We start from the raw sequence: 16,108 nt of genomic DNA on the forward strand, positions 1-16,108 counted from the left end.
GTTTTGTGCTGGCTTCAATATCTCCATGCTGACCTATAAGGCTCTACATGACTTGGTACCTCAGTAGCTCTCTGGTTTATTAATTTCTTACTCCCCACCTCACAATCTTTGTTCATCCAGTTTTGATCTTCTGTCTCCTAAGCCCACCTACTGTACATTCCATGGGAGACAGGGCCTTCTCTTGCTACAGTAGGTGCTTCTCTTGCCCCTTAGTTCTGGAATTCTATCCCTAAGAAAATCAGAGTGTCACCTTTGCTGGGCACTTTCAAAACTTTTTCTTTAGAACAGCTTTTATTTATTTGATTCTGTGTCTTCCACTTTACATCTCTACTGCATTCCAAACCCTTCTTGTAATTGTGTTGGTTCTGTTATCTCCCCTCCTTTTATGCTCTTGTTCTTACTGTAAATTCCTTGAGAAGCCATTTTTAAAGACATTGTTTAAAATTTTAGGCATTTAAGGGTATTTATTTAAAAGTGTATTCCTTAGTAGTAGTTGTTTTTCTCAGTCTAAGCTAGATGCTTGAGAAGGGCCACAGATTTCAATAAGTGGTGCCAGTATAGTATTGATAAATATAAGAGCAGTGCCTATATTAAAGTTTGTCATCAGCTGTGCGGATTTAATTAGCTTGGCAAATCTGTCTTTGTACTATCTTTTAGCCTTCCTTCTTTGACCTCTTCATGTCTCCCAAATTCAAGTCCTGAATCCATACCACTGATCTAAGATCACATCTTAGGGAAGCTATTACTTCTTAAATTGTTGTGTGGCCTAAATACAAGAGTAGGGGAAGGGACAAATATGAGAACAAAAAGCTGCTTCCGTGACTTTCTGTTCTCTCAGTATCCTTTGCAGGTGAGCCATTGTCCAGTCTCTGATATTGGGTTAACAGAATTTGGAGACAGAGAGCCTTGCCATGTGAAACAGATGCAGGTGGGTGCTGGATGTGTGTCATATCATTTTACCAACCATCTTTTTCTAATGTCTCCAGCCTTTTTGTCCACAGTTCCTTTAACAACCTACTGTATGGCCACCATTTACTCAGGCATCTTTTTCTTTTTAAAAGAAGCAAGAATCTGTATCACCTGAAAATGTATGTCCAATAGCAAGCAATTACAGTATATAGCCCCTCTGGCCATTTCAAGATGACCAGGAATGTATCATGTATATCTATCAATCTTAATTATTGCATATATTGCAGAAAGTGCCCTGTCATTGATATTAGCAAAACAGGAAAAACACAATTTATTTCAGCCTTCTTACATATAGAACAGCAAACTGAAGTAAAGGGCTGATATACAAATATATACTCCTCAGGAATCACAAGTGTTAGCATGTGCTGATCCTTTCTCAATACTTTGGACAAGACCAGTCTTATGGATAATGCCATACTTTAATATTCAGTTATGGCAGTGTATAGTCATTGTGGTGTACTGACCCTCTTGAATTGGACTCAGGGGCAGTAATGACAACCACCTACATTGTTCATCACCAGTGTTTTCCAATGTTGACATTCAAGGAATTTTCATTTGTAAAGGTTTGCCAATATTGAATTATTGTTACGGTGAATTAGTAGGGAAATATGCTCAGCTGTGGAGTAGGATAATCACTCTGTAGCAGAATTGATGAGCTGGGACTGTGGAAATGGGGTAATGTTTCAACAGTCCCTGGGAAGCATTCCACACATTTTAATGAGGAAATTAGGGAAGTGGCTGCACCTGGGGACACCAGCTCCCTATAAAAGTACTCACTTTGGGATCAGAATTTGTCTGTCAAGACCCTCACAGTCACAGGAACAGTGAGTGCAAAAGATTTCAGGGTTAGATTACTGGGAGGCAGTTGTTTAAAAATTATAGTATATTTGAGTGGAGTGAATTCTGGCAAAGACTATAACTTATCAAATATAAGCTTTGGTTGTTTCTGTGTTGGCTCACTGGTGAGAAAGAAGAGCAAGACCAGCTAAATTGAATCAATAGGTAAGGAACTTCCACTGCTACAGTGGTTGTAATGGGAAGTTACAGGGAGTGTAACATCGGTGTGGTTTCCTGGGCTGTTTGATCTCCCTCTATAAGGTTGGGTTTATGTGCAGATCCACATGCTATGCTACCATCGAGGGGCATCTGTTACATACTCATATGAAAAGAATGTTTGTAGCTCAATGTTTTGTTAATAGAAAGAAAATGGAAGATTAGTAGTTCATAAGTGTGCTATTGATGAAAGGCTCCACATATGAATAAAATTTGCATTATGTTTACACAACATTCTGTCTGTGTTTAGTAAGATTTCAAAGTAGAGCTAGGTCTCAGTTTTTTGTGCTGACCATGCACAGAAATGTCAGTGACCTTCTGGGACCTTTGTTTATATCCGTGGCAGAGCACCAAATAGCAATCTTGATTTTCCACAAAAACGTGTGAGTGTGTGTGCCCAGCAAGGGACTGTGAACCTGTTGCTTTCCAGGAAAGACTTTGGCTCCCCTATTACCTTGAATTGGATGAAGCAGTCAAAAACCGGATGGATATTAATGGATTAACACAATTTAATTTGATAAAACAACCTAAAGACCAGACATGATATGCAATAGTGTATTTAATGGCCACTCTGTAGGCATGCTTGTTTTTCAATTCATTGTCTTTTTATGTTTTATATGGAATGATCCTATGTTCAATTTAGGCTTCAGAACATTCAGTACCACTGCAGATGCAGGCAATGTGGGCTTCAGTCATTCCTTCCATTTGCTCAGATTTGGTCACGATCTCTGTTTGGCTCAAGTTGTGATCTGCAGAATCAATTTGAGTCGTTAGTTGGTTTAAAGAAAACCTATACTTTCAATAGTTCTGAAATGGTTATGAAATAATGAAATCTCTGTCACAAAATTAAATGACAATATATGATTTTAAAAGTTTTACTGCATAGAGATTTTATATCTAATTAGTACTGGGCTGTTCAGCACTTTATGAGTTGTAAATATTTTACTATAATAACTATCATTGTCAAGTACTAAACGTGTCTCAGTCCAACAATTGCATTGTCCAAAACTGATTATCTACTGTAGAACAATTTGATCATATTTATCTCTAGGCCATTTAGTTACACCATTCAATGAATGTTTTGTACAGTATAATTGTATTTACATGATATTGATTAAAGTAATTATTTCTGTGTCTTTACTGTTTTAAAAACTTTTCTATATCCTACTATAGGTGTTTTTTAATTATCTAGGAACTGAATGAGAAACAATTATATATATATATCAATGGACAGTGAGTTTTTTTGCCCACTTAAATTTTTGCTTAATTATATTTTTGCCCACTTTTAATTAAATTGGCATCCATATTTTGTGTTTTCTTGAATACTTAAATACTTCTTAAACAAAAGCTACAATCCAATAAAAGACCAAATACATACATATGTAAATATGCTTTGGGTATGAAGTAAATGAAATTGTTTATAACTATCTAGTGCCTTATGCAGGGTTTTTCTTATCCACCCAACTTGGAAATGTTCCCTAATCTGGAAAGAATTAAGAAAGGCAGGAAACTTTTACCCCTTATATTCATCAAACCACTCATATTTAGACTTTTTTTGTTGCCCTGGATAATGATTCCCATCCCTATTCTTGCCAATGCTCTGCCAATTGTGCACTTGGGGAATCCTGGTCACAACTTGAGTAGTAACATCATCCGAGTTCAGATGATGTCTGGACCAAAGAGCTTCAGTCGAGTTGGTTGAACCATTAGGAGCTTTTGGTGTCCTACACATTTGAAACTTGCACTTTATATTACTTATTACTTAACAAAGGATTTTCCTATACATTTACAGTAATTCGTGAGAGCATATCTAGCATTTTCCTAACGCATTATTTCCCATTTTACAGGAAAATCGAACTTCTACACACTATCCACATGTGATAGTCAGCCATTTTTAATGTGAAATTGAAAATGAAAAACCATTGTAAAACTCAAGCCTACCCAGGGGAACACAGTGAAATTGAACCGAGATGTGGACTGTGTCAGATGCTGAACATCCTGGTCTGCACCTCAGGACTGGCTCCACTGTGTAGCAGTTTGATTCTTTTCCCATCAAGCTGACATGTTTCTCCAGCTTTACAGTCTGATGTTGCAATTTACAAACTGAAGCAAGATGTTAAACAGTTAATGTATAGTTTCACAGACAAAACTACACTGCATAATTTTTTTTTCTGTTGATACTGTAATTTAATGTTTTAAAATATTAAATAACACCATCAACAGAAACATTATATAGCATTCTTGAAAAATTCTTTTCAATTAGATTTTCTGAAAAGTTTCCCTATTGGACTACTATAACAATCTTTATAATATATTAACTTCAAAATTGTGTACAATATCTTGCAATACATTTGTTACATTATTCTATAATCTAGAAACAGATTTTTAACATCTTGTTAGCTTTGCTGATATTGAATATTTAATTCATGTAAGAATCCACACTGATGATGTGACAACTGAATGAGGCTCCACGGCCGAAACGTTTGTGTTTTCTTTCTTCTCTTTTTGGCATGGAATAAAGCTATTAGTCGTTCCTAAAAAATACTGCCAGTTTACGTATTTTAGACATTTTAGACATTATCATTAACATGCATTGTTGGTACCTTTATAATTGTATAGAATAACTTGTTTCCACAATTAAAGTTTTAAAAGCACAACTGTGTAATGCAACAGTATACTGTACATCTGTTAAATCAATGAGAAATATATTTTTAAGTGCTATGGAAAACTTAGTTCTTAGGAAATCCCACTCAAACACTCAAACAAATAAATACTAAAAAAATGTTTACAAAATGTTGTTCAAACAACAAATATATGAATTACAAATGAATCAATGTATTTTATTAATCTATTTATGTTAATTATTTATCAGTATATCTGTATTGTTTGAGAAATTTTTACCATCTGAACAGATTTCTCCTTGCAGAATCCAGGAATGAACAAAACTGCTTGGATTCATGGCTGTGTTCCAACTGGGCATTCTAAATTCAGTCTTTTTTTCTCCATCAGCTTTTCCACACATGCCACACATTTTTCCTCTCATCCAGGACTCAATCTCAACCTGAAATGTAGCAAAAGCAAAATTACAGCAACATTAGCAAGAGCCATTCTAAGCAAAAATCTAAATATCAGATAGCAGTAAAAGATAAAAAGTCACCTTCACTGATTCTCCACTAAAATATAAACTTCCAAGTCCAAGTGTTGGTGCTTGTACCAAGATACCATCTCCATGTTTGCTGATAAGTAAAGTACCTGTTAAAAATAAGTAAAACATGTTATGTTGCTATCACATTAGAAAGTTAGAAAATCGGGTTTGAAAAGGGGAGGAGGCCATTTGTTTCATCTAGCTTATTTGTTTTTAAGTAACCAATTGATGTGAATATTGCATTTAGCCATTTATTGAATGAAGCCAGGTTATCAGCTTCAACAACATGGCTGGGTAGCTTGCTCCACAGTCCCACCATTCTTTTATAAAGAGGAATTGCACCTCCTCTTAGCTTTAGATATACTCTCCCTTTGTTTTCATTCTCATTCTCCTGTTTATGTTTCATTGTTAATTCTGAATTCCATGGATTAATTTTGTAAATGCTTTGGAGGATTCTAAATAACTGAATCAGGTCACTTTCTAAACTTTTCTTTCTGAGATGTATTTCTTTTTTTTTGTCCATTTACGACCATTTGTTTTGAGTATAGAAATATAGCTGGTTGCTCTTCACTGAACTGATTACAAATCAGCAATATAATTTTTGTATTATAGTGCACAAAATTGTATAAAATATTCTAAATTTACAGTCTTACAAGTGCGCAGTATGACAGAATGCCCATAACCATTTTGTATCTTAAATTCTATGCTTTTAAACTCTAATCTTTACATTGTTACATGTTTCTAGAAAATGTTAACGTACACCTTAGTCTTTCACATCTCAGTAGCTCTTGCAAGCTCTTTGTTTTCCATTTTATATTCTGAGTTTATGTTTTTGCTATGTGAATATGTATCTATTCTCCTAATTTTGTATTTTGTACAAAACATAACTGCAAATGCAATTGGTTTACAATGACAGAATCTAAATTATTGATATACTTTTCATTAGGGTGAGGATAATACCCTGTGGTACACCATTAAATAGATCACCCCCAACTGGAACATTATTTATACTGTTTTCTATGCCTAACCATTTCTTAATCCCAACATACAAGCATTTCATTACCTCCAACATAAGAATTCATTTTTATGAGGATCTTTATAAGAAGCTTTCTGAGAATTTAATTATACTGTATCATAGTAAATATTTATGTTTGTACATTATTACTTTTACTGTTACTTTTTAAAAATAACTGAAACAACAGTACTTATTCTAAATCCATTCTGACTATGGCTTAGAATCCTATTTCCATATAGATGATCCTCTATTATAGCTGTGATTATTGTTTCCAATACAATAATTAGACCTTACATATAAGAGAAGTAAGACGTATTGTTCGATAATTGGTTCTGTCTTTATGAATTGGCACTACATTAGTATTTTGTAATCAAAAGGGATAGCCCTTGTTTGATTAATTGTTGGGAGGATGTTGCTAACAGTTTACGAATAACATTCTCTACTACTGGTAGAATACCATCTGGCCCTGAAGGGTTATTTACTGTATATTAAATGCTTCTAGTTCTTTTGACACATACTGACTTACTATATATAATAAGATACAGTATGAAGAAGAAGAAAAAGAACAAGAAGTAGAACTTGATGTTTCTTTAACTTGATGCATATTGTTGATTGTTTCATTAGTAAACACCTGAGTGAAATATCCATTTCAAATAAGCATTTCTTTTTCATATAGATTTCCCATTTTGTAAAAAAAAAACCAATCATAATATGAATGCATATGCACACTTTGTTTTCCACCTTGTCATCTGTTCAACAGCTTTTAGCAAGAATGTAATGTATAAAACCATATAAAACCATGTTTTTTAACCTGCTAAAAAATGCACATACCTGATGAGTCTTTCAATGGCAAGGTTGCCAACAGGGTTGGAGAGTCATTCAGTGTCAGTACAAGATCCCCTGCACCTTTATGGTAGATATTTAGAGATCTGGAAACAAATGGTTAATGGAGGGTAAACATCACTCAACCTTGCATGTAAGAATGTAACATTAGCATATAATAAAACTGTCAAAAACATGTTAAAATTATTTTCACTGATAAAAGTAGTTATTTTGTTATACATTCAATACAGGATTTTTTACATAATAATACATAATATTTACAATTCAGTTGATTTTTCAATTTTTTTCTGTAAAGCACTGGTTCTCCTTATTTTCCAAGGCGCAAAAATTGCAATATATAGTACATGAGGGTAATATCAGCTATAGATAGGTATAGCTGAGCATCAAATACAGATTATCAGAGCTGTAAAAATAGCAACAAATTAATGTCTTAAAATATAATTCTTAAATATATTATTTTACAAAGTTTTTTCTTATTTTTATTGTACTTTTAAATCAAATTTGCTTTAATTTGTTCATACCCGAAAGGTGTTCTGATATTAACTTCTTTCTTGTTGGGTGTTTCTTGTTTCATCAGCACCAGAAATTTGAGGTCATTGGTGCAATCCTGGGCTAAAACGTGGTAACAAGCTTTTGGCAGCAGTGAGGTAAACTTGATGTTGTTAAAGGTTTTAAAGTTATTTCCAGTAACAGAGCACTCATCTGAAAAAAAAAAATGGAATTCACTCAGTATTCCAGTGACTTTTTGTCTCACCGATCTTTAAAATGCAGATTTTTGTAACTTGTTGATCAACATTAAGGTTGATTCTCCTTGATAGATATTTGGCTTAGGTAAACCCATTTGAATGAAGAATTAAATCAAGTCCATTAGGGGAAACTAAGTGGAACAAGCTGAGTACAATAGTTTTTGCAAAGGCTATGGTGAGGTTAAGAGAAAAATGCAAAATAATTTAACACCTTGACAGTGGTTATTTTTACTCAGTTTTATACACTGCATAGTTTGGTATATAGATGCTGAAAACATTTAACATCGTAAAGAAAGGAATTTGGTATTGGTGTTATATATAGAGGATAATATTGTATTTTAGAACACTGAAATCTAGCACCTACAAAGATAACGCCCAAGAGTTATGATTTTCCACACCTGCCAAAAAATGATACACTGACATTTATTCATTGCTGTTAATTACCATAAAATGTGTGGGTAGCACAGTGGCAAAGTGATTAGCTTTGATTCCTAGGATGCTATCTGCCCGTGTTCACATGGGTTTCCTGTGGGTACTCTAGTTTACTCTTGCACTGCAAAGACATGCTGGAAGTTTAAATTGGCCTCTGTAAAAAAAATTGGCCTTGTGTAAGTGTGTATGAGTCTGTGTCTGATTGTACCCTTATACAGTACATAGTGTCTGTGATGGACTGGCATCCAATCCATGGTGTATCCCACTTGCACCCAGTACATCCCAGGATAGGCTCCAGGACTCCGTGATCCTGAATTGGATAAGGAGTTATTTAAATTGATTCTAATTATTAGAACTATAGTTCTAATATATAAATATAACTATATTATAGTTCTAATAATATAAATTATTAAAATATAAATATGGCTAATATTCTAAGAAAGCATACAATATTTACCCTTATTTTCATCAACATCTGTGCACCCAGAAGGATTTAGGTCAATTTCTTCTTTGGACCGTCGGTGTGTAGGAATTTCAAATGGGAGAGGAATAGTGTATCCATACACAGTTAACTGAAAAGAGATGAATACATAAACAAACTAAAATATGAAATAAAATCACTCATATCAGGTCAGGGATCCCGAACATAATATTGAGTTATCTAACAGTGGAGTGTGAGCTCTCTTTAACATTCAAACAAACAGTGAGCTACATTTAATGAACTACCGTAAAAGTGTCAACTGCACTGCTACAATGAGCAGCACCTCAAGCCTTTCGGCCATGAGCTCTGAATGAGCTGGGATTTTTTCTCCTGTTATTTTTTTTCTGTTTGCTAGATTTTTCTCTTTTTTTAAAGCCTTTCAACCGGGAACTGTGAATGCGCAGGAATTTTTATCCCCTGTTGCATTTTTCCTGATCACAAGATTTGTTCTCACCTTGTTATTTTTGTCCTATTCCCACAGTCACCTTATCAGCACTAACTCACCAGCCCCACTATTGCCATCAGGGAGCCAGTTATTTTGGCTGGGAGAATTAGCCTCAAGGAGGAGTGTTTATAGTTTTTCTTTCTATATTGCTGCTAGCTAGTCTATCATCACTCCTGCAGTCGCCTACTGGCATCAACTCTCCTATACCCTCCTACTGCCTTCAGGGAGACTGTCATTTTTGACTGGGAGTACTAGCCTTAAGGTGGACAGTTTTTTTTTTCTTCTCTGCTTTTTAAAAGGCAGTTACTAACTCTTCCTGGCACTAATTGTTATCACTTTATCTATTTTTCAATTATTCAAACCTGCCTTCATCAATCAACCAGTTCGCCTGAACCCATTTCTCTCTTTCCCCCCAATTGAGCCTAGCTCCATCTCAGGGTTCCTAAGGCTGCTCCAACACCCTGTGTTTGGAGATTGCTCAGATTGCTATTCTCCAGGACCCTAAATTCAGGGACCACAATATATCACACTTTATTTTGTTACACCTTTAGATGACTGAGAAGTGTATTTTAGATTTTAGATAAAGTTTGTTTGAGAAATAACTTACAAGTTGGGGGTTATGAATATTTATTTCGCTTATTGGCTAAACCACTCAGTTAAATCCTGATTTTCACCTTTTTTGTAATCCCTCATTTGTACTTATATACAGTATGCAGTATTGCATAATTAAGTGAATTAAGTCAGATGGTGCCAAACTAAGTGCTTTATGTTTTTGCTAGTATGAAGGCTTCAGTCACTCTCAATATTACTGTATGGCCTATATGAGGATTAAACAATGTGATGAGACAAACTGAAAAACTATGAAACTATAGCTATGAATGAAAATAAACATTAAGCTTCATTCGTTAAGAATGCTAGTTTAACATTGTTTATTTAAATTATTATCAATCTATTAAAAAACTAGAATTAATTAAAAATATTCCTACCCTAGGAGTTTTCAGGATAACATCAAACATTGCTGAGGATGTAGGCATGAGAGTTACAGAAACTTGATGTGAGGGATTCCGCTGTTGTTTCTGATAACACTGCAGAAGAAGGGCTATACCTGGCAGGTATTCATGTACCCTGAATGGGTAATAGAAGCAGAAATTAGAATTAAAGCTATTAGATAAGACCTTTGACCAAAGGTTACTAAAGATTATCTTGAAAGAGCAAGTATATCTAACAATATAGAATAAATATATATAAACAAAATGTTCAAATAGGTAGCTGCTTCAGCATGCGTAGGTTACAAAGGAACAAGTTGTGTTTTTTTTTCTTCTCTTTCCAGCATAGAATAAAACTTTATTTGTTCCTGTACTATATTGTGTCTTGCAAAAGTATTCACCCACTTCCAATGACATTCCATTTTATGAACTGCAAAATAATGTGTAGGTATTACCTTGAGGCTAATTCATTACTCCATACATGAAAGCAGTGTTCAGTTCAGCTTTCTAGGTAGATTTAAAATAGATTCACTTACTGTAAATATAATATAACCCCCTTGGGGTTATATTCGATTCTGGTTTAACATTCGACCCACATGTACAGCATACTGTCAAAACATCTTTTTTTCACCTTAGTATCATTAACTGTGGCTGAAAAGCTGATCAACATATTTGTCTTCTCTCGAATTGACTACTGCAATGCTCTACTCGCTGGGGTATCTAAATCTACTCTGAACAAACTGCAGTATGTCCAAAATTCAGCAGCCAGAATCCTGACCAGGTCTAGTGCAAGTGTTCACATTACTCCTATCTTGGAGTCCTTGCACTGGCTTCCGGTCAAATTCCACATAGACTTTAAAATCCTCATGCTCACCTATAAGGCTTTACATGGCTTGGCACATCAATACCTGTCTGAACCATTATCGCCCTACTCCCCACCTCGCAACCTCTGCTCTTCAAATTCTGCCCTCCTTACTGTCCCCCAAGCCCGCCTACATTGTATGGGCGACAGGGCCTTCTCCTGCTATGCCCCCAAGCTCTGGAACTCTTTGCCCAAGGATATCAGAGAGTCACCTTCTCTAAACTCCTTCAAATCCAGACTCAAAACCTTCTTCTTCAGAAAAGCCTTTACTTAACTGGTTCCATTCTTCACCCCTCTGCTCTTCTTAGTACCACCTTCCACGGTCTCCTCTATTGTTATTGTTGTATTGTTGTAATTGTAATTGTGTCTTATCTTGTGAAATCTTCTTATTTATTGTTGTAGTCTTCTTATTTATTGTTATTGTCATCCTGTAAAGCGCATTGAGAAGCCACCTTTAAAGGCGCTATATAAAATAAAGTTATTATTATTATTATTATTATTATTAAATGTGTATAATGTACACCAACTGTCAAGAAAATGTGATAATATTGGAAGGGGGTGAATACTTTGCAAGGCATTGTAGGTGTGTCATCTTTCTTTTGAAACTGAAAGAGGCTATTACCTTAAGCATGTTATTGTCAAGAGTGGCATGTAATACAACTTTCCCTCAGAGGTGAGAGAATGCAAACTATTGTCACATCGTGATCCTGCTTGACAAGAATTAAACTATGTGTCAGCATTATAGATTGCAGTAACAAAATGTGAACTTTCAAGTACAGTTGGTCCCTATTCAAATCCTGTCTTCTTGTTTTTGCTTCAGACTTGTTTTTAATCCCAGTTTATGTCATTTATTTGTTTTTTTTGGTTGGCCCATATTTTTATATTTTATATTTTGTCCCCACCCTATATCAGTACCTTTTTTTTTTCGGTGTTCTATCTGCACAGCTAGACATCTATAGAAATAAAAAAGCTAAATGTGTAAATGTCTGATACATTTTAATTCCCCCTTCTGTCTAGGTAATTGTAAATTGATCACCATTAATAGGTTTTCAGTCAAAAAAGCAATTTGGGTAGAGACTGCCTATTTTTGTGTGGTGAAGTTGGTGGAAACAATACTGTATACTTCAAACAGGCCATTGGACATCATGGCTTAGTGCAGAAACACGTTATCTGAAATGTACAATTCTATAATGTATAATTCAAATGTATAATGTTTAATTCTATTGTAAAGCATCCTACTTTTCTCCAAATGTCTTCATGAATCTTGGCACTTTCTCCCACTGTAACGTGGCCTTTACAGAAGGATAAGATCCACATTTTTCCACATATCTAGCCTCACCAGCAAATTTGTATTTCCAATGGTCTCCCCATCTAACTTGCACCTGTTAAAAAAGAAACAAAAGCCTTTAAAGTGTACCTGCTTCATTTGGTATTTAATATGTATTTACAAATGTTTTAACATGAAAAAGACACTGTACTTACATATTATAATTCAGACAACTAAAAGAAGGGCTTTTTAGCTGATTTAATTATAGTTCCATGTATCATGATTCTAAAACAATATGGCAGATCAGAATCTTACACGGTTGGCACCTGAGTAATTTAGAATAAGACTCCTTATGAATAGTACTGAATTAAATTTTATTATTTTAATTAACTAAATAAATAACATTTTTTCAGTTATAATATTAACTACACTTAATATAATTATAATATATAATATAGCAATAGTAAAATATATTGGGGGCACAGTGATGCAGTGGTTAGCATTCCTGAGATAGGAGCCCTGGGTTTAATTCCCAGGTGTTATGATGCTAGTACTGCGTAGCAGCATTGTGGAGAACTGACAGACTGAAACCCAAGTGCAGGACTTTGTGCATCTCCAGGAGATTAGGGGGATCTGAGGAGGCATTAAGACTTAGTGGAGGGATGAGCTGGCAGGCTGGATATCAGGGTTTGATGGCTGGCAGAAAGCTGGGTGAGGGCTGTCTGGATTGAGGGCAGTGAGGCTAGCAGGAGGGCTGCCCAGGTTGCTTGACAATGGGGGTACTGAGTGAAGACAGCGAAACCAGTGGGATGAAGGCAGTGAGATAGCTGGTTAAAGGCAGATGGACAGAAGGATTAAAGTCAGTGGGGCCAGCTGGCTGGGAGCTGCCAGAAAAAAGTGTGAATAGCCGCTGAATTGCCACTTTGGAACTTAGGTTGCTGCGATCAGAGACTGAAAGCAGAGTGTCTTATGGCTCTATGGAGCTCAATGTTGTAGTACAGATCTAGCAGAGACAAAAACCTTAAATCTCTTGCAGTAAATGTCCAGCCATCTACATTGGAGAAACAGGAAGGAGACTCGGAGACCGCTTCAGAGAACACGTCAGGGCTGTGAAGATTAAAGATCTCTCCAAGCCCATTGTTTCTCATTTCACCTCTGACGGCCACGACCACTCTAATCTCTCCGTCTGTGTTCTCAAAGACGGTTTTCCGAACTCATACATCAGAAAGACCACCAAAACTAAAATTATTCTGCAGCTAGGATCACACATTCTCCCTTCCCTTAACGACAGACTACTGTTCTTTTAAATTTTCTCCATTCATTGGAAGTTTCATTTCACACCTCTCTGCACCCATTCTGACTTCACACCTCTTGATTGGCCTCTCTTTCTGTCCCCTGCTCCCGCCTCTCACTCCTCCTCCCTCCCAACCTTTGTTCTCCTGCTACTTTACCTTTGCCTACTGCCCTGTCTCTCTCACACCTGAAGAAGGCTCCACGGCCGAAACGTTGTGTTCTCTTTCTTCTTTTTTTCAGCATGGAATAAACCTATTACTTGTTCCTTTGCAGCCTACGCATGCTGACGCAGCTACCCACCTGATTAAGTAGAAGATTGATTGGATGATTCGCTGCCTGATTGAAAGGCAGCTAGTTGAAAGAACAAATGGCCTGACCTCATTCACATGGAGTCAGCCGGAGTCTAAATGCTATTGCGAATGTTAGTTTCTCATGGCAACAGGAAACTGCAAGCTTCTGCCAACCCACATGTAATGCAGCACTGCTCTCTTAGTCGATTCTGTATGTTCCTCCCTTGTTCACGTGTGTTTCCTCTGGGTGCTCTGGTTTCCTTCCATGGTCAAAAAACATACTCTTAAGTTAATTGGTTTCTGGGAAAAATGGCCCTAGGTGTGAATGAGTGAGTGTGTGTCTGTGTGTCTGTCCTACGAAGGACCAAAGTCTCAACCAGTGTGTACCCTGCCTTGCACCTGTTGCTTGCTGGATAGGCTCTGGCACCCCTGCAATCCTGAACTGGAAGAAATGGTTAGAAAATGGATGGATGGATATATGTTATAATAGAAATATAATTAATGTCCTTAATCTCCTCTACTTTGTGGAACTCAGAAATAATGGAATATAAATAATTATATAAATTGATATTACCTTTGTTCTCAAGGGATCCATATCCATTACAGCATCTGTGGACATCTTCCATTTGCTTTCTTTGTTGACATCAGAAATCAGTAGTTTCATTTCATCTTTTGTTGTAGTGTGGGAGATACAAGCAGTGGCTACATAGCCTTCTTGCTTGGCATTACTCCTTACTACAACAGCCTGGAAAGTAACTGTGGGCTGTGATGACTTCCCAAACACTCTTGACTGCAAAAGAGAGACTATTTTATACTGATCTGCCGTCCCGCTTCATCAAAATATTTTCAGACCATCCACCTCTAAAATCCAGTAACTCAATTATTTTAATTTATAGATTCTAAAACTTACCACGCTAAAACACAGGAAAAATAAAAACAGATACAAGTGATTAATCAAACAATTATTACCTCCTCAGACCTGGATAGCTGGAGTAAATCATCATCATCATATACATCAGGATCAGACCTTTCCTGTAATTATATAAAGAGTGGTATTGGTTTGACTATTGAAAGATGAGCTCACCTGGTTGGAAAAAAAGTATGGCAAGTGAGTTACATACTGATTCCTGTGAGGAGGAGCTTGAAGACCCTGTGCTGTTTCTGTCAGTACGCAGGACTCTGCTTTTGCTCCAATGTGGTCTTTTCTGACCATGTCTTGGCTCCCATGTGGATGAACTGGAGGAGCTGGACACAGAGGGATTTTTTCTGTGCCATTGTCTGCTTTTATGGCCATATTGTTCTTTTTGGTATGATTCACTGCTACCAGAAGAACTAGATGAAGAACTGATGCTCCTTGTGGAATTGGATGATTGTTTCTATTATGTCACATCAAGAAAAATATGTTAAAATGTATTATAGTTATGTTTTCCTAAGATTTTGTCAAATGTAATCTAATCTAATTTAACAGAAAATTAAAATAAAATATGATGTGCTTTAGTTCCAGGACTATTTTTACTTTTTATGCTGTTCTTTCATAATTGTTCATGAAAACTAGAACTTTCACTGACTATATTTAAAAATTCATACCTTTATACTGTTGAGGGCATCTATCATCATCTGATTTAACCTTTGTGATTCTTGATCTGATCCTACATTCATTTTGATACTGATCTTCTGAATAGTACCATCTGTTGGGGCTGCATAAAATCATAGCATAAATAATTACTTTACAGTATCTCAAAAATATATTTCTGTGTGTTCAAAATAAAGATGAATAATTTACAACTGTATTTACATTGATATATCCAAACCTTGCTATAAGTAGCAATTGATTTGAATTGACAATATTTTCACATTTTATCAAGGTTTGGAGACAAATGAATGAATGAGGCATGGAAACTGTAAAATAGAAACTAATTCGACAAAATAAGTCTATGACTGGAATGTTAAATATTAAAGCAATAACTAAATAAAGATAAATAATGGCTTGGGGGCCAAAATAAACATTTGTGTAAACATAAACTGCTTCTTAATGAATGTCTTAGTAACAGTTCATATTCTCTTTCTCTCTGATGGAACAGTTGAAGTTGCTCACTTGGCCAAAGTAGTGTTCCAATAACCAACATGACCACAGTTACAAATTCTCACATCAGCATCCCCAAAAGAGATTTTCAGTGCTGTTGTACTGTCTATACTCTGAGGACTGGGTCGTGAAGATGTGTTAGAATTGTCCTTTTCTACCCCCTTGCAGCTTTTTAAATGAAGATTTCAGACTGCATCC

General features: G+C 35.8%; 1 protein-coding gene across 1 annotated transcript in view; it reads right to left on the bottom strand.

The window, feature by feature from the left end:
* Positions 1-2,513: 2,513 nt before the first annotated feature.
* LOC148652203 (vitellogenin-like) overlaps positions 2,514-16,108 on the bottom strand; it is a 37,033-nt gene continuing 23,438 nt past the window's right edge. Inside the window, exons 22-34 of the mRNA XM_088598892.1 lie at positions 15,415-15,524; positions 14,949-15,203; positions 14,797-14,859; positions 14,402-14,617; positions 12,217-12,359; positions 10,116-10,254; positions 8,661-8,775; positions 7,547-7,727; positions 7,014-7,111; positions 5,180-5,274; positions 4,924-5,083; positions 3,964-4,125; positions 2,514-2,771 (exon numbers count right to left, since the gene is read on the bottom strand). Of these exons, the coding sequence (XP_088455018.1) occupies positions 2,662-2,771; positions 3,964-4,125; positions 4,924-5,083; positions 5,180-5,274; positions 7,014-7,111; positions 7,547-7,727; positions 8,661-8,775; positions 10,116-10,254; positions 12,217-12,359; positions 14,402-14,617; positions 14,797-14,859; positions 14,949-15,203; positions 15,415-15,524 (1,847 nt within the window). The 3' untranslated portion in view covers positions 2,514-2,661. The remainder of the gene's footprint in view (positions 2,772-3,963; positions 4,126-4,923; positions 5,084-5,179; positions 5,275-7,013; positions 7,112-7,546; positions 7,728-8,660; positions 8,776-10,115; positions 10,255-12,216; positions 12,360-14,401; positions 14,618-14,796; positions 14,860-14,948; positions 15,204-15,414; positions 15,525-16,108) is intronic.

This window comes from Lepisosteus platostomus, chromosome 11, assembly GCF_059453375.1.
Source record: "Lepisosteus platostomus isolate fLepPlt1 chromosome 11, fLepPlt1.hap1, whole genome shotgun sequence".
Classification (NCBI taxonomy): Eukaryota; Metazoa; Chordata; class Actinopteri; order Semionotiformes; family Lepisosteidae; genus Lepisosteus; species Lepisosteus platostomus.